The 18,549-nt window shown below is 38.2% G+C and overlaps 2 protein-coding genes across 6 annotated transcripts; one reads left to right on the forward strand and one right to left on the reverse strand.

Moving 5' to 3' along the window:
- The first annotated feature begins 1,877 nt into the window (after window positions 1-1,877).
- On the forward strand, window positions 1,878-2,964 carry LOC138907354 (kinesin-like protein KIN-14N). The gene is made up of 3 exons (XM_070197952.1): window positions 1,878-2,078; window positions 2,161-2,700; window positions 2,761-2,964. The coding sequence occupies exons 1-3, from the start codon at window positions 1,878-1,880 to the stop codon at window positions 2,962-2,964; spliced, it is 945 nt and encodes a 314-aa protein (XP_070054053.1).
- An 8,536-nt stretch (window positions 2,965-11,500) lies between these two features.
- LOC104091269 (uncharacterized) lies at window positions 11,501-15,253 on the reverse strand. Of its 5 annotated transcripts, none has more exons than XM_009596563.4 (6): window positions 14,934-15,253; window positions 14,614-14,726; window positions 13,268-13,397; window positions 12,887-13,056; window positions 12,173-12,446; window positions 11,501-12,063 (listed from the first exon to the last, which is right to left on the reverse strand). In XM_009596563.4, exons 2-6 carry the CDS (start codon window positions 14,657-14,659, stop codon window positions 11,775-11,777), a joined length of 909 nt encoding a protein of 302 aa, XP_009594858.1. In that variant the 5' UTR covers window positions 14,660-14,726; window positions 14,934-15,253; the 3' UTR covers window positions 11,501-11,774. The 5 variants fall into 5 exon arrangements, with proteins under 5 accessions (XP_009594858.1, XP_018624619.1, XP_009594886.1 ...); XM_018769103.3 differs by having other exon boundaries at window positions 14,004-14,726; XM_009596591.4 differs by lacking the exon at window positions 14,614-14,726.
- Window positions 15,254-18,549: the final 3,296 nt, after the last annotated feature.

An 18,549-nucleotide genomic window follows, 5' to 3' on the forward strand; every position in this document is an offset into this window, starting at 1 on the left:
GCTCGGTCTCGATCTTCGGCGAGCACGTCGATCTTCATGGTCCATACTCTGACATTGAGCCCGAGCCCGGTCTATTACGAGCTCGCTCTCGAGGCAGCTCCTCGTGCCTTCGAAATCTGACATGCCCAATTTCGACCGTATACAGATAGTCCCCGCGTTTCTTAGAATAAAATGATAAGAAACGTTTTGAGCCTTGATTTTCCGAAACTCTGATCATCATGACGTAAGTGATGGATATGATCGAAATGTCTCGTCGGTTCAGTTCCCCAAATCATTAATGCCTGTCAGTTAGTGGTCGACCACTAGTACCACCGAACCGTCGTCATGAGCCTATAAATACCCGTTCCTTCATTGAATCAAACTGTACTTTTGCTTTAATCAAACCTCTAAGTCTTCTCACTCTTTTCGTCTCCTCCTTTTCGCCGCCTGAGAGCCATCTTCATTAGCACTAAAACCATCAGTTTTTCATCTTCCTTCACTTTTCTTTACTTATAGAAATGGCAAAAACCTCAAAGACTGTACCGCAGAAGGAGAAAACTTCCTCTTCCTGGCCGTCCGGCGGTAAGGCGCCGATGGAGCCGCTTCCCCACGAGTATGTTCCCGGCCCATGTACTCTAAAATCTGATTTCAAGGTCGAAAACCCTTCATCGATTCCGGGCCGATGTGAGCATGTGTCGATGTACATGTGCTCAATAACAAAGAGCCACCTCGAGGACGTGAAGAGGGAATGCAACTGGGGTCCTGAGGTAGTGGTGCAAATTCCTGCTCCTGAAGAGAGCATCACCACTTATGTGGAGGGGTTCCTAAGTATTTACACTTATCCCTTCATATTAGGTCCTCTCGACCCAGTGATTATTGATCTTTGTAAAAGATATCAGGTCACCCTCGGCCAAATTCACCCATCTCTATGGCGCATAGTAATCATGTTGCGCTTCTTCTCTAGCAAGGCCGGGGGGCTAGAGTTTACTCTAAATCACTCATGCGGTTGTACCGGCCTCGAATCTATCGAGGACTGATCAGGCTCCAACGCTGGGGCCTTGATCTCGAGCATCAACGAGGACAAGGATCGGGGTTGGATGAGCCGTTTTGTACGGGTGAGGACTCGTGACATTATCCCGGAAGAGAAGATGATGTTCCCTAAAGAGTGGAACTTCAATCGCAAGTGATCTTTTAAACTTTGTTCTTCGTACCTTCTTCGACTTCGCCTAATATCTCCTTTCGACATGCAGCTGCTCCTTGGATGCCTCAAGCGGTACCAGACCTCGAAGATTGGGTTCGGAAGTTAGCCTCGACTTCCACTTCTGCCGAACGCGCATGGAGTGATTTGGCAAAGGGCAGATGGGAGGCCAATAATTACGGTAAGGATCTCCTTTTCATGTTTTGAAACATTTTTTATACTTCATTCGTCACTAATTTTCTTTAATACAGGCCTGACCAAGGATGTTATTTTGAGGCCTTCAAGTGGCGAGGAAGAAACCAAGTCCCCGTTTCCAAAGCCAGAGGAAGACAAAAAGAGGAAAACTGCCTCGTAATCCGAGGACCCCAAGCCCAAACCTCGAAGGGTGAGGAGAAAAATGATCGCTCTCACGATGGACTCGGTCCAAAAATTGAGAGACGAAGAAGAGTAAGAAGAGGAAAATGCCTCGGCACTGACGGTCTGACCTAGGACAACCGTCGAAGTCTCCAAACCTTCCGAGCCGATGGCGGCTATTAAAATAAAGCCTCATGTCGAGGAGGCTTCCGAAAAGTAATCGGGTAGGGATCCCGAATTACCAGAGGTCGAGATCGTTTCTCGGCAATCTACAAATACACCGGACGGGTTCAGTTCTGAGACCCCGAAGATCGATCAAAGCGTCCCGAGCGACTTGCTCGGGACCATGATAGCAAGTCACTTGCCTTCTCTTCCGACTTTCTATGGGGAGGCGCTAAGGGAAGCTCGAGAATTGAAGACCCCTGATATAGGCAGAGGCTCTAGTGTAGGGGATCCCTTTTGGGACTGCTTTACTGGAGTCGATGATGCCTCTGATATCAGTGACGCTTCGATTCTTTTAGAAGAGGCCCAACGACTCTTATCTCGGGTAGGAATCTGTTTACTGCACTTCTTTTCTTCACTCTTTTTTTTTCTTCTAAATCTGACTTGTGTTTTCCTTTTTTGTGTAGGCCTTCGCCAAGCTTCGAGCTGACCTCAACCAGTGTGAAACCAAGCTCCAAAAGGTCTCGGAGGAGAGGAACGCTCTGAAGCTTCTTTGTGGCCAAAAAGACGAGATTATAAAGGACCTTCAAGCGAATTTGGCCAAGGCTCGTGAGGAAGAGGCCGAGCTAGATAAGCAAGTGAGCATCCTTTTGATAGAGTATGGACTCGACCCAACAGTGGAAGCTAATACTTCGTTATCTCAACTACAGCAAAAGGTTAAAAGGATCGAGCTGCTTCGGGGAGAAGTCGATCAGGTCAAGGCCGATTGTGATCGGTGGATGGATAATATGGACCGCCTAGATGTAGAAAAAGAAACTTCCTTGGCCAAACGGTCATCGGCCGAGGTTCAACTTCGGGGCGTCAAAGAGAAAAGTTCGGCCCAAGCCAAGAGGATCAAGGAACTCGAAACCGGGCTTGCTGAGGCCAAGGCGGAGATCGAGAAGACAAAAGTCATGGCGTACAAGTCCATTTCCATGTACCGGGCCAATGTTGAGACTCAAATGCAGGTAAGGGAGGCTTCTGACCGAGAGCAATAGATTATCGACTCGGTCAAGTGTCAATCCCAGAGGGAAACCCTCGAGGAAATCCATACTCGAGGTTTTGACCTTTCCGAGGAGATAGCCCGAGCCAAGGTGATTGAGGCCGAAGCCAGGCAGCTTGCCTCCTTCGATGACGAAGACGATGATGAAGAAGGCAGTCGAGGCAGATCCGATGAGGGGCCTGAAGGAGAAGTTGTTCCCGAAGAAGAGGTCGAAACCGGCCGTAGTTAGAACTTAGTTTCCCTTTTTGTAAGACCTTGATCGATCTCTTGTTAATAACCTTTTCTGTTAATATATATAATAGAAAAACTTCTTTTGAATGTCTTCTCAATTTTAAGTTCAAATGTGTTTTATGCTTTTGCCTTGTGAGAATTCTGTTGGCGTAGCCTCTGTAATCAAGTGAGCACTAGTTCGGACTTAGAACAAAACCCTTAGGTTTTTTAGGCACGCAAGGGCGAGTTCTCGAGTTCAATAATATATTCGAGATTTCGGATGGCTTGATCGATGCCACTACTGCACCATTTTTATAACTAAGTTCGAGTATGTTTCGAACTTAAAATAGAATAAACCCTTAGGTTTTTATCAAATAATGAGTAATTTTTGAACTTACAGTAATATACCCCTTAAGGTTTTATGGCGGATCCTTGAGCTAAGTTCAAGTCAACTTTATTTGAACTTGGAATAGTGGAACCCTTAGGTCCGAGTTGAGTGAGAACAAAGTCTCGAACTCTAAATGTATTGGCCCTTAGGCTCTTTTAGGTTGGGCCCATATGGCCTCTAAAAGACGACTATTATTTCCCCCTTTCGGCTTATAAGACAAAGTCCGATGTCGGTTGAAACCATTCTGCTTTTTGTGCCTTAGCACGTTTGTGTTAAAGATAATTTGAAACCTCTTAAGATTTTTCGAGGGCTGATTTTATCGAAGCCCTTTTGATTGTTTGCCGAGGATAGCCTTTTTTTAACCGGTTTTTCAGAGAATTTGAAGGCCTATCATTATTGTGGAATTCGGACATCTCCGAGCCGCGTTATTTAGGCTGTAGCATTTAGTTTGGCCATAGCCTTTATTTTGGCCGTAGCCTTGGGCTTATTTCCCAATAACATTTCGAACTTGTTTGAAATGTCAGTCTCCGAGAATGGTGGCCTTGGCCTATAGATCGAGGGGTGCCTTTTTGAGGTCTTATGAATTTGTGAATATACACTCGAATACGCCTATCATCGATGGTAGTCCCGAGAGTACACTTGCACTTTGGCTCTTGAGCCGTTTCTCGTAATATCATAAGCATGAAGTTTGTAAAGTAGATAATTTTCTTTGAGATACAAAGTGTTTAAATGAAGAGAGAGTGCTTCTTTGAATAGTTTATACATGTATACATGTTTTGCCACCGGGGATCGACTAATTTATATGGACACGATTCACTTGACCGTTTGGTCCATTACAAAGCTTCTCTATCGAGGCCTTTTGACATGAAGTACTATTCTCGAGAATACATCATCCGAGAGTGATGCCCTCCAGTATTCGAGGTTGATTTCAAAGAAGCCTTGGATACTATTAAATTATACTCAGGTAGCACATAATTGTTGCCTCGTTAAAAATCTCGCCGGAAAAACCCAGTTGGGATAAAAACCGATCTAAGGGAAAAAGAGTGTAATGCGTACTTTAAAACCTGAGGTCTCGATGTCTTTGGTCGAACTCCTGCAATGAGTTAGCATCGAATATATATAGACGAAAGAAGGGAGAAAGTCATACCTCAACAATTATATCGTTTGAGAAATGATATGTTCCAGTTGTTTGGTAATGGTTCGCTATCCATCATTCCGAGTTTATAAGAGCCTTTTCCGATTATATCGAGGACTTGATAGGGTCCTTCCCAATTCGGGCCGAGCTTCCCTTCATTAAGATCTCAAGTGTTGATGGTGACCTTCCTTAGGACTAAGTTCCCGACCCTGAAGTGGCGAAGGTTGGTTCTTCCATTATAGTACCTTTCGATTCGTTGCTTTTGTGCATCCATTCGAACAAGTGTCGCTTCTCATTTTTCATCTAATAGTTCGAGGCTAGTATTCATAGCCTCGTGGTTTGATTCCTCCGATGCATGTCGAAACCTTACGCTGGGTTCTCTGACTTCGACTGGAATTAAGGCTTCAGAGCCATACACTAAGGAAAACGGAGTTGCCCCTGTACTGGGCTTCGATGTTATTCGATACGCCCAAAGGACTTCGGGCAAAATTTCTCTCCATTTTCCTTTAGCTTCGTTCAATCTTTTCTTCAGGTTTTGGATGATAGTCTTGTTCGTCGATTCGGCCTGTCCGTTCCCACTAGGGTGATACGGTGTTGACAATATATTTTTTATTTTATGATCTTCGAGAAATTTCATCACTTTACTGCCGATAAATTGCTTACCATTGTCGCATACTATTTCTGCGGGTATCCCGAATCGACACACGATGTGATCCCAGATGAAGCCTATAACCTCTTTTTCTCTTACTTTCTCGAACGCCTGCGCTTCAATCCATTTAAAAAAATAGTCAGTCATAAATAAAATGAACTTAGATTTACGTGGGGCCGATGGAAGGGGTCCGACGATATCTACCCCCTATTTCATGAATGGCCATGAGGATATGACTGAATGAAGTTGTTCTCCGGGCTGATGGATCATCGGTGCAAACCTTTGACATTTATCACATTTTCGAACAAACTCCTTAGTATCCTTTTCCATGCTATCCCAGTAGTATCCTGCTCTAATGATTTTGTGAACTAATGATTCGGTGCCGGAGTGATTCAAACAAGTGCCTTCATGAACCTCTCGTAAAACATAATTGGTGCCTCCCGGTCCTAAGCACACTGCCAATGGTCCATCGAATGTTCTTCTGTATAACGTTCTATCTTTACCCAATGTGAATCGAGCAACTTTGGTTCGTAAGGTCCTCGACTCCTTAGGGTCCGATAGGAACTTTCCATTCTTCAAGTATTCAATATATTTATTCCTCTAATCCCATGTTAAGCTTGTAGAGTTTACCTCGGCATGACCTTCCTCGATCACGGATCTCGAGAGTTGAATGACAGTCCCCAAGCTAATCTCATCTTCCTCGACCTACGACCCCAAGTTTGCAAGTGCATCGGCCTCACTGTTTTGTTCTCGAGGTACATGCTGTAAAGTCCATTCCTTGAAACGGTGCAAAGTTACATGCAGCTTGTCCAAATACCTTTGCATTCTATCCTCTCGAACTTCGAAAGTTTTATTTACTTGGTTCACCACCAATAAAGAGTCACACTTAGCTTCAATGACTTCTTCCCCAGGCTTTTAGCTATCTTGAGACCTGCAATCATGGCCTCGTACTCGGCCTCATTGTTAGTCAATCTAGAAGTTTTGATAGATTGTATAATAGTGCTATCCGTGGGCGGCTTCAAAACGATGCCTAGCCCGAACCCCTTCACATTTGAAGCACCATCCGTGAAAAGGGTCCATACCCCCGATGACGTACCCAATTTCAACAAGAGTTCCTTTTCAACTTCGGGTACGAGGATTGGCGTGAAATCGGCCATGAAATCCACTAAAATTTGAGACTTGATGGCCGTCCGGAGTTGATATTCGATGTCATACCCACTGAGTTCGACAACCCATTTGGCCAATCGACCCGACAGTTCAGGTTTGTGCAAAATATTACGAAGTAGGTAAGTGGTTAATACGCATACAGGGTGACATTGAAAGTATGGTCTTAACTTTCTAGAGGCGCTTATTAGTGCAAACGCCAATTTTTCTAAGTGTGGATGTCTAGTTTCTACTTCTCCTAAGGTTCGACTTACATAATAAACGGAAAATTGTGTACCTTGCTCTTCCCGAACTAGGACACCACTTACCGCGATTTCTGATACTGCCAAGTACTAAAGTTTCTCATCTGCCTTTGGAGTGTGAAGCAGTGGTGGGCTCGATAAGTATAGCTTCAACTCTTCCAATGCCTATTGGCATTCCGGGGTCCAGGCGAAATAGCTCTTCTTTTTGAGTAAAGAGAAAAATCTGTGGCTTCGATCCGATTACCTCGAAATGAATCGCCCTAAGGCAGTTATCCGTCCAGTTAGCCTTTGTACTACTTTTATACTATCCACAACGGTAATATCTTCGATGGCCTTAATTTTATCGGGGTTGATCTCGATCCCCCGATTTGATACCATGAAGCCGAGGAACTTACCCGAACCAACCCCGAAAGCACATTTCTCGATTTGTGCGTTTGAGTATGGGTCCCTGTGGGATGTCGACCCCACCGACGATCATATGAATGATATGTTGGGATTCCTCCTGTTTATTTTTCCTATTGGCGTCCCTTTCTCTGAAATAATTATTAGCTCGATCGCTGAGAAACTCTCGAAGGTGGTCCTCATTGAATAAATGGGCTACCTCCTCCCTTAATTGCCTGCAATCCTCGGTCTTGTGACCATGCGTGCCATGATACTTGCACATCAAATTCGAGTTTCTTTGGGAAGGATCGGTTTGTATGGGTTTGGGCCACCTAGTATCTCTGATCCTTCCGATTGCCGAAACAATGGCCGATGCATTGATGCTAAAATTATTTTCTGATAACCGAGGTGCCTCTGTGGGATCGGCATACTTGTCGAAACCACTTTTGCTCATAAGTCCCCGAGAATTTTGTCCTCGATCACTTCTTCGATCGTTCTGGGCGGAATTGCGTCCTGAACCATTGTTCCTTCGATCTGCGATATATGGTTGATATCGGTCCCTGTTCGACCTTGGCTCCCTATCGACGTCCCTCTGGTTTTTAACTGTCGACCTATTTGGATATACTGAACCAGAAGGGGCTCCTAATTAGTCGTCCTCGACCCTGATCTTCGATTGATATCGATTGTGTACAACTGCCCAAGTTATAGCTGGATACTCGATCAAATTTTATTTCAACTATCTTGATGCTATCGAACTCCGTTCGCTCAATCCTTGGGTGAAAACTTGAACGGCCCAATCATCTGTGACCAGTGGCAACTCCATGCGTTCCATTTGAAATCGGGACACGAACTCCCTTAGCATTTCATTATCCCTTTGTCTAACCTTGAAAAGGTCCGATTTCCTCGTTGCGACCTTTATGGATCCGATATGTACCTTTACGAAAGAATCTGCTAGCATGGCAAACGAATCGATGGAATTTGGTGGCAGGTTGTGATACCAAATCATTGTTCCCTTCGAAAGGGTCTCTCCGAATTTTTTTAACAGCACGGATTCGATTTCATCATCCCCTAAATCGTTACCCTTGATGGAGCATGTATATGAAGTAACATGCTCGTTGGGATCGGTAGTCCCATTGTATTTGGGTATGTCTGGCATACGAAACTTCTTTAGAATAGGCTTCGGAGCCGCGCTTAGAGGAAACGACTTTTGTACAAACTTCTTCGAATCCATCCCTCTCAAGATTGGCGGTGCCCCTGGTATCTGATCAACTCGAGAGTTGTATGTCTCCACTTTTTTATCGTTGGCTTCGATTCTCTTCTCCCCTGATTCAATTTTTTTGGTGAGCTCCTCAAGCATTTTCATTACCGCAGGATTAGTCTCCGATTCGTTACCATTCGACCTTTCCGGTACTGGCTCGGTACGGCAAGTATTTTACGACTCGACCCTATTCGGAGCCCTATGTTGATTTTGTAACTGAGAAATAGCGGCTTGCTGAGCCTGAAGCATCTCGAATATCAATTAGAGACTGACTCCTTCATCTCCTCTGCCTTGTGTTCCTTGGCCACTAGATCGACCTTCTCTGCGTACACTCTCATTGAGATCTGCGCCTAGGTTGGCGTTTAGAGCAACGTGCGAACTGACATCGATTGGGTTGGCAACCGGTGCTGCCCCGAGATTAGCCTGTGGCACCTCGATTCCTGGAGCAATCACATTTTCATTTTTATCGTAGAATCCGAGGCTATTGTTATCGTGTGTGGATGCGTTTTGTGAGTTTGACATGTTTTAACCTGAAAGCAAAGACACTCAACAAAGCGTAAAATAGTGTGTTTTACCAAAACCAGTACTGAATAATCACTATTATCCTTAGCCTCACGGTGAGCGCCAAACTGTTTGCCCTAAAATTCGAGTAACAATTAAACTTATTTAGTGATTTTAAGGATACATGATTTAATCCAATACCAACTGACAAACAAGGAATTGAATAGATAATCTGAATAAGAAAATAGATCAAACCAGTGTTCTAGCAGCGCTTTCGACCTCGATTCGAGATGGTCTCGAGGTTGAGTAGGAAGAACAATAAAGAACAGAGGATCAACAATGATGAACAGTAATAGAGAGTAAGTAAAATAAAGAACAACGTTTTTATATATCTTTAACAGTGAATCAATGCCCCCCACAAATGAATGGGGTCCCTCTTTATATAGTAGAGGAATCCTAAATAAGGTACAATTCTAATAACGGAAACAAATCCCATGATTGGCGTCAATAACCGCTTGATTCGATCTGTTCCGGAATTTTCGCCGAGATCTTCGGTCGGTTACTAATATCTCGCCATTCCGTTATTATGCCCTACTCGAAGTCAGTCATGCTCGGTCTCGATCTTCGACGAGCACTTCGATCTTCATACTTCATACTCTGCCATTGAGCTAACCCGGTTTATTACGAGCTCGCTCTAGTGGCAGCTCCTCGTACCTTCGAAATCCGACATGCCCGATTTCGACCGTATACGCTTACAAATTCAGTCAGTTCAATTTGATAGTTTTTGAATTTCTTTTTAAAATTATATTAAAAATAACCTAACAATCGGGTTGGTAAGGTTCGAATTGGCCGGTTGCATCAGTTTTTAGACGATCACTGACACTCCTAATAACGAGTCAAATCCATGTTGAAGTTGTAAATGCAACTAAGTGACTGGGACAAATATCCACGTTCAATTGAGACTGAAAACTGTAGCTTACAGTTTGTCGACTTGATAGATGGGAACAAAGATGGACATTTACCGAATAATGTAAGTTAATTAAAAAATATAGTAGCCAAATACAGTGGCAGATCCAAAATTTTATGTAAGTGAGTTCAATCTTAGAAGTACATAACTTTAGTCGTAAAATAGTACTTGTCAAGTGGGTTCAAATAAAATATTTATACAAAATTTACGCAGCTTTAATGTTAATTTATATATATACATAATATTATTTTTTGATAAAGCGAGTTCAACTGAACTCGCTTGCCACCACCACGTGCGTCCGCCACTGGCCAAACATTTGGATAACATTGAGTTGAAGGCAAAAACTAAAATAAAAAATTGAAGCCGAAGTTGAAAAAAACATGTTTGTGGAAGTCAAGCAACTCCTATATTTTATATTTGTACAGTAGTACGCAGAGGTGAAACCAAGATTTTAATTTTATGAGTTGTTAATTTTAGAACTAGACTTCAAGTACTTATAATTGAGTTCTAAATTCAATATTTATATAATATTTAATAAACTTTTTAACACAAAGTGCACCTATCTATTTGACTCCTAAACCAAGGGCATGTAATTCAGTGTATGTCGCCATATATTTATAAAACAAGATTCAATATAGTGGAAAGATATATTAGCTACTAAATCATAGTGGCTTTTATCTTAAGTTCGGTGTGAGAGTAGTTACAGAAATAGCAATAAATGATTTTGAAGACAAATTTCCAGCTCTAAATGAGCTTAAGCTAATGTGCAAAGATAAGATTATAATTAGTGGTGTAACAAAGAAATAATTCTAGTACAACTAAAGATTTAAACATGGCGCATTATTTAGGATCTACAACAAACTACCACAGGCCAAAGAAGGCGGGACTGTGGTCAGGCATACATAAGCTAAAGCACAAAAAAAAAAAAAAGGGCACAAGAGGGGGAGGGGGGAAAATTGTAGAATATCGTGTATATATAACATAAAAGCTCATTAAAACCACAAGCATCAAATATCTATACTATTTTAAAAGCACAAAACCCCTTAACGAAATGTCATTCGTCTTTTTTACTTTAAACATAAATTTCACAATGGACAAAATCGTAATTATTTATTTTTCTAATATTTAGGATTTTAAAATTAACTAAAATTTGATTGATAAGTTCTTTTCTTATTTGAACTATGTAAGAACTCCTAATATTTAGGAATGCAAAATAGAGTAAGATATTACTTAAATAAATCTTTCCTTATTTATCTCACAATTAATTTACTTTTTAATCGATTAGGTTTGGTATGTTTGTCTATAGTACTTTATCATTTGTTTTATATTACTTTAGTTTGGTTTAGAATAAAGATTGTGGAGTCCACTTTAAAACCAAGATTAAATCTAAAGAATACACCTCGGGGTTAAACAAGTTAGTATATCCTAATATGAATGTTTGTATTTAGAATTTATGAACAAAAATAATAAATGCACCCTTTAAATCAAATACTCCATCTATATTTAACTTTTACGACCAAAAATGTAAAATGCACATTCAATAAATACCATAATAGAAATAAATATTTTAATACCTACCATCATTATAATATTTGACATCAAATCAAATTCTAGAAAAACTTTTGAAACACTCGACAATATATTGCACGTCAAATATTTATTTAGGTGCACGCGCAATACGCGTATCCTAAAACTAGTACATAGAAAATCAAGAATGGCTATATTTTGTTGGTATCCATATACTGATATACATATAAAGTGAGGAAATTTTCAAAGGGAATGCATTTATTTCATTTCAATACTAAACATTAATTTAGCTCATCGATATCTATTTAAAAAACTGCTCCTATAATATTTGAAAAACAACTAGTTGTTGAATTATAGTGGTATTGATTTAGAAATAATTCCATTAGAAAATTTGTTAGTGAGAACAAATAGATACAAATAAAAGAGCAGGTCGGTACAATAAGCTCCCTCAGTGCGCGAGGTTCGAGGAAGGGCCGGACCACAAAGGTCTATTATATGCAACATTGTCCTGCATTTCTGCAAGATGTTGTTTCCACGGCCCCCGTAACCTTTTGGTCACATGACAACAACTTTACTAGTTACGCCCAAAGCTCCCCTCCAAATAGAAACTAATGATTTCACAAAAAGAAATTCCATGCAAAAGAGGAGCTCAAGATTGACCTTAAACATAAAAAGTTAACTAGGTAACAAATAAATACTATCACCATTAGAATGAAAGTTGGTGGAATTGTCTTACTAGATAATCGCTTATTACATCCACCACCTATCTGATCTTTGATGCAAAAGCTGTAATTTGCCTTCACTTTTCGATGGTGATCAAAGTCTTTGGAGTCAACAGAAACTAAAAATATCGAGATATTACATCCTCTGTTTTTTTCATTGCCTTTTGGATATAACCAGATTTTCCTGCACAAGAAACATAAGGATTCAGCAAAGAATAAGTTCAAAATCAGTGATACTGAAAGAAACAATATACACGACAAACAATAATACACCAAGGAGAAGAAGGAAGTACCATTTGTGATCTCCCACAGTAAATTCTTCAGATAACCAATCTATCCCTAGGTTTGAGAAATTACAAATCTTCCACTCGCGCTTAAATTTGTCATTAGATTTTTCGACAGACAAGCATTCACCAATTGCTTGCCTTTGGACAACAAATACCTCTGCTCCAAAGATACACTTGTCATCGATAAGGTATCCGTTAGAGGCCTCTTTGAATGCTTTATGAGCAAGAAATTTGGGAAGTCCCCATTCTGACTTGACAGATTGAAAGCGCCGCATTTTTCCTAAATCAAGGCATTGTAGCATAACAGTTGAGCCAATTATTGAAAAAGATTACTACTCAGTGTTTTCTGTCACTCAGCCTATCATCAAAGTTATTTCAAGATAACAACCATATAACATAAAAATCTTAGAAGAGAAACCTAGAGAGAAATGTACATGCTATGAAAGCACAAAGGAATGAAGGTGCTCTTGGCTCAACATCATTGCTTCTGTTTCACTAGAACACCTCTTTTTTTGTTGTCTTGGAATGTATATAGTCCATGATGGAACTCGAGTAGAAAGTATTAATTCATTTTTCGGGGAAAGGGTGGGATAGGGAGAGGAAGGGGGAAAACCGAAGATTTCACGTGGTATCAATCTAATTTATTTCGTAACTTCGTTCAATGAGAAAGATGTATATGCTAAGAAAGGACACAAGATTATATACACACTAATATTGTACCTCGCACTGTAAGATAATTGTCACAGAGTTGATTGTACAGAAAGAAGGTAAATATAGCAGTGACCTCCCAACCAGCAGCTAGGGAACTTGTCCCTGAAATGGCCAAGGAAACTGAAATATGTTCACTTCCATTTTCATGTCCGTTCCCATCGGGATAAATGATCATTTTCCTGTATCAAATCCATTCAACAATATAATTCAGATCATTTAGGACAGACTTTAATGCAGATCAACTGGCTACACTTTTTTAATTAGCTTTCCTTTTTCTTGTTGCATATGTCGAGGCTTTCCTGTTTCAAACTAAACAATTTGTTTGACTATTTCAAATCAAGTTAAACTTTTTCAATAATGCATTAGTGAGGGTTGGCAAAGGAGTCTTACCATTTATAACCACAAGCCTCAAATTCATTTGATTCAAAATTTTCAATGCCGCTCTCTGAGAGAAGGGAGAAAGACTCAATTTTCAACTTATAGTGTGTTGGCGAAGCCTCTCTAACTCCGACGATCGCTTCTGCCCATATTGCATATCAAACAAAAAAGGATAAACTTTATTGCAATTCTTCTCCATTTTAGATAAATATAGGGTAAAACTAGTCAAGTATAATGTTAGTTCCATAACTACATTAGACAAAATATGCTAGAATAAATAAGAGCAGCTTTTAAATGAGACGGTCGCCTAATTCAACATAGTATTAGAACAAGCAAGACGCACCACCGCCAAAAAATAAAATAAAAAAACTATTTTCACCCATGAAATAAGACACACAATTCAACAAAATAAGCCAGTCAAGCAATGTTAGAGTTCCATTTGACAATTACAAACAAGAAAAGTATAAAAATACAGACTTTTATAAGCATAGAAAACCACAAGAAATAGAATAAACATGTCAGAGGCCAGAGCCTTGTTTGACAAATAGACGCAAAGATAATCGCACACACTAACAGCAAACCCTACACACACACACACACACACACATATATATCCAGCATTAAGCGAATTGTGTATGAATTGTTTAAAGTGGGTACAATACGTCGGTACTACTCATTTCAACCAAAAGAGTGGGCTAAAGCACATTGGAACACTAAGAAACAGAATATGTAGAGACTACAGACGAACCTTCATCTTCACAAGCAATCGATCCCATGCAAACGCAGAGGAGAAAGAGCGTTACAAAAATCCCTAATAAATTCCACAGTTTCTTATACTTCGTCCAGTTCTTTGGGACTTCACTTATATATCCTTTTCACTTTGGAATTCTAAAGGGATTTGGAATCCCTGGATTTAGGGCTTGATTAAGGGGAAAAAGATCTTTAAAAAGAAATTCTTTTTCTTAAAATTCTCCTTTCCTTCGCTTAATGTTAGTAGTGTTAGAGTACCCGCTACCCTATCTCAATAAATATAATATTTTAAAGATTACATAAATTTTATATTATTATGATTTGAGTTATAAAATAAAGACTGAATAGCCTAATACATACGTGTACTTGCATCGTTTTAACATCCCGATCCCTATATTTCACATATTTTCACATATTTAACTTATCAAAGCAGATCTTTTAAATAACTCTGGCCGTTGACCGAGAAGTTGAGGTGGACAAAGAGCGTAGGATGCACGTACATTGAAAGCGTGGAGGGGCGATTTTGATTAAGAAAAAAATTAAAAACCCAAAAATAAAATAAAAAATTAAAGAAAATGATAAAACAAGGACCCTTTCAACCCTGTCACCTCCTCTCTCCTTCTTCCACCCGCCATTGGCGCTGCCCTTCTCCATTACCTCTGCCACCACTACCTCGTCTTTCTCTTACACCACCACCAGAATCTCATCCCTCCATAAATCACTGTCAAATGAGATGATGAATTTTTACTTTTGGGGGGATTGGGTTAAGCAAAGTTAAACACATCAAAATTCATTTGAAATTAAACCTTAAATCTAGAAATTTGAATTGTGTTGGAGTGTATGAGTTCGAGATCTGGAGTTTTAAATCATTGAGCTAAAATTGTGATTATATTCTTATTTGGGTCGTTGGACTGAAGTTGTTGAACACCTGTGATGTTCAGCGGTCCTGGTGAAATTAGCAAGAAAGCTCAAGATAGTAATGATTTAACTTCTAACCCAAAAATCATTACCACTTGAGAGTTGAGAATCCTTCTCTGACAAAGAGTCCAAAAGATGAGAATTTTTTCAGATTGATTAAGACTAGGACTTGAGAAATTGGATAAGAACGAATTCTAAAAATATGTAAGATAAAGAGAGAGTGAGAGAAATGAAAAGTGCAAAAAAGAAAAAGGAGACTTCTGCCGGCAAACTTGTCGGAGATGGTGACAGAAATTTAGAAGAAGATGAATTGGGGTTTTCGGTTGAAATTTTTTGCATTGAGATGTGAGATTTCATAAAAAAATTGAAATAAGTTAATAGCAAGGGACCCACATTTTCATTTGTTAAAATCTTATTCAAAATAATATTTTTAAATTTAAATCACTGCTTTGGAGAAAAAGGGGATATATTTGGAATTTTAATAAAAAAATTAATAATGATGTGGTATAAAATTATATGACGTGGATATGACATGTCCCCTATGTCAGCATGTTAGAGGTGTTTAAAACTTAGTTTTTGATTAAGTTCAAGGGTCTGATTGAGACCTTGTGAAGTAGAGGGACCAGGATGTCCAAATCGAACAAGTAAAGGTGTCTTTCAGACTATTCTCCTTAAAAGAAAAGGTAAAAAATTATAAATTTCTAAAAATGATAATTGTTGATTCTATTTAGCTAACTCAAAAATAAAAAAAGAAACTCTATCCCAATATAAGTTCTTAATCATATCATTCAATTGACAGAAGAAGCCTTCTTTTTGCTCACGAGCAAAATGTAATTTGTTCTATTTCTTTAAGATATTAGAAATACCATAAGAATAATTTTCAACATATTAAAAAAATAAATTACTACCACAAAAAGTAAATTCAACCGCTACCTTTTAATTAATCTACTCTTTTTATTTTTTGCTTTCTATGTATGAAATTATATTATAAATTTATTCAAGAGTATTATAGGATTTTGCAGTTCATGCTTATTACTATATTATAATCGATTTTGCATTAATTTTTATTCATTCCACCACAAATTCTATTCCTATAAAAAAAAAATCTAATTTTTGTATCTAAAAGTTTTGTCAACTGAAAAAAAGGGTTTACTTATATGATGAATTGGAAAGAAATTGAATGGGATTTATTTTTTCATTTTATTAATTCAAAATTTTAATATTTATTCTTATTAAAAGAAATGATTTAATTTTTGTTGATTGAAATTAATGATATTAACTCATTACAAGTTTTAAATATTTGACTATATTTTAATTTTATTTAGAATTATATTTTTCAAGCCTAAAAAATCAATCTAATATTTAAGTTGGATATTTGTATTTGCAAAGTTATACGTGTTTTTTAGCTATTGCCAACAGCCCAACACCTCTCTCTCTTATGTTATTGAGGTGTAATTTTCAAATATTATAGTATGTGATAAATTATACAAACTAATAATTTAATAGTGATAAATAATTTAATAGTATGTGATAAATATTTTCCTTTCCTCTTTTTGTTTTTTAATAATTTATTTTTTAATTGATTTTAAAGTCCTAAATATTAGAATTTCTTACCTACTTCAAAGAAGGAAGAATTTAAAGCACAAAATTTAGTTGATCTAAAATTTCTAAACATTAGAAAACAATTTTAAATGTCGATTTAGTCTAATATGAACTCTATTTTAAAGGGTAAAAAAAGCGAACAACATTTCGCTAAGGGCTTTCGTGCTTTTAATATAGTATGAATATAAATACTTAGTCTCAATGAATATTCACTTTATATTGCTTAGTTCATCTCATTATTAATTATAAACAATTTAAATATAAAATTTTATCAATAATTCTTGTTGTATAGATTTACGGAGTGTAATTAAATAAGTATAGATTTATGACGTATAATTAAAATAAATTAAGATAGAAATTTAGAATTAGCCTTATTTATATTAGTTTTAAAATTAATTAAACTTTAGCTACTTTTTCATGCAGTAGTAATATTTGGACAAGAATTTCAACTTAAATGAGCGCATAAACTCACTTCTTTATTGTGTTTTCTTTCTTCGAACTCCGGCTAAAGTTGAAATTAGAATTGTAGGTGTAACGATCCGACTGGTCGTTTTGAGAATTTACGTTCCGTTCAGTGACTTAAGGTCCCAAGCAACTTCGTAATATGTATTATGAGCCGCGTGTGAGGTCGAATTTGGTTTTCGGAAGATTCGAAATTTAATTGAAAGAACAAATAAAGCTTGAATTTCTAAAGTTTGACCAGATATTTGACTTTTGAGCAAACGAATCCAGAATGGAATTTTGATGATTCCAATAGCTTCGTATGGTAATTTCGGACTTCGGCGTATGTCCGAATTTGGATTTGGATGTCCGTAGGATAATTCGACGTATTTTGGCGAAAGTTAAAAAATGAAAGATTTTTAGAAAGTTTGACCGCGGAGTTGACTTTTTAATATCGGGTCAAAATCCAGTTCTAAAAATTTTCTTAGGCCTATTATATCATTTATGACTTGTGTGCAAAATTTGAGGTCAATCGGACTCAATTTGATAGGTTTCAGCATCGAATGTAGAAGTTGGAATTTGTTAGTTTTATTAGATTGAATTGGGGTATGATTCGTATTTTTAGTGTTGTTTGATGTGATTTGAGGCCTCGACTACGTCCGTAATATATTTGGGACTTGTTGGTATGTTCAGATGGGGACCCGAGGGGCTAGGGTGAGTTTCAGAGTGGTTTCAGGCCATTTCTAGGCTATTTTTAACTACTAGTTTTTTTTGGCTACATCAGTGTGCATCACAGAAACTTTTGCTGCACAGAGCTGACTTTGGAAGCTTATATCTCGTAATATGTAAGGCATTTAGAGATGATTTAAAAATAAAAGTTATAGCCCTTTGAATCTAGTTTCTAGAAATGTAAATCATTCATCATTTGGATATTTGTATAGAAAGCTATGATCGATTAACCGAAGCCTGGTACTGCAGTTGTTTTGCCTAGCAGTGTGCATCGCAGAAATTTCTGCTGTACAGGACTGACTTTGAAAGTTTATATCTAGTAATCTATAAGGAATTTGGCAATGAACCAAAAATAAAAGTTGTAGACCTTTGTATCTAGTTTACTAAAATTTAAACCATTTGACAGTTGGAGTTAGGTACAAAAGGTTATGGTTGATATACTACAGGTTGTCCGGGAAGAGTTTTGGAAGAGTTTAGTATTTTGGACATAAGCATGTAATGATTCAAAGGTCCATTTTTAGTTCTAGAGATCGAAATTCGATTTCGAAACTTCTGAAAGTTTGATAATGAATTATAGGAATGATCTGGAATGTTTGGTCTAATTTCATCAAGTCACGATTGTGTTTTTAGCGCGAAACATAAGATAATTATTTAACAAGCGAAATTGGTATCGCATTGAGCAAATGAGCTCCGAATTTAGTTTTGATGAATGACTAGGTTCGTATTATTATTTGTGACTCAAAGGAATAAGAATCGTTGAATTCCGAGTTCGTATGATGGAGTTCGAGCCTTATTAGTGAAAAATAAAGTGCTGGGGTAAATAGTTCTGGTGTGCACCTTTAGCGACCAGATTT

This window comes from Nicotiana tomentosiformis, chromosome 3 (genome assembly GCF_000390325.3).
Source record: "Nicotiana tomentosiformis chromosome 3, ASM39032v3, whole genome shotgun sequence".
In the NCBI taxonomy this organism is placed as follows: Eukaryota; Viridiplantae; Streptophyta; class Magnoliopsida; order Solanales; family Solanaceae; genus Nicotiana; species Nicotiana tomentosiformis.

Excerpts from the sequence above, each read along its gene's own strand:
- LOC104091269 (XM_009596563.4), bottom strand. The coding sequence starts at position 14,659 with ATGGAGAAGGGCAGCGCCAATGGCGGGTGGAAGAAGGAGAGAGGAG. Across the intron at positions 13,398-14,613 it reads GTGGAAGAAGGAGAGAGGAG|AAGCGATCGTCGGAGTTAGA; the intron begins GTGACAGGGTTG and ends CAATATGGGCAG. Across the intron at positions 12,064-12,172 it reads ACTGTGGGAGATCACAAATG|GAAAATCTGGTTATATCCAA; the intron begins GTACTTCCTTCT and ends TTTCTTGTGCAG.
- LOC138907354 (XM_070197952.1), top strand. The coding sequence starts at position 1,878 with ATGATAGCAAGTCACTTGCCTTCTCTTCCGACTTTCTATGGGGAGGCG. Across the intron at positions 2,079-2,160 it reads CCCAACGACTCTTATCTCGG|GCCTTCGCCAAGCTTCGAGC; the intron begins GTAGGAATCTGT and ends TTTTTTGTGTAG. Across the intron at positions 2,701-2,760 it reads ATGTTGAGACTCAAATGCAG|AGGGAAACCCTCGAGGAAAT; the intron begins GTAAGGGAGGCT and ends TGTCAATCCCAG.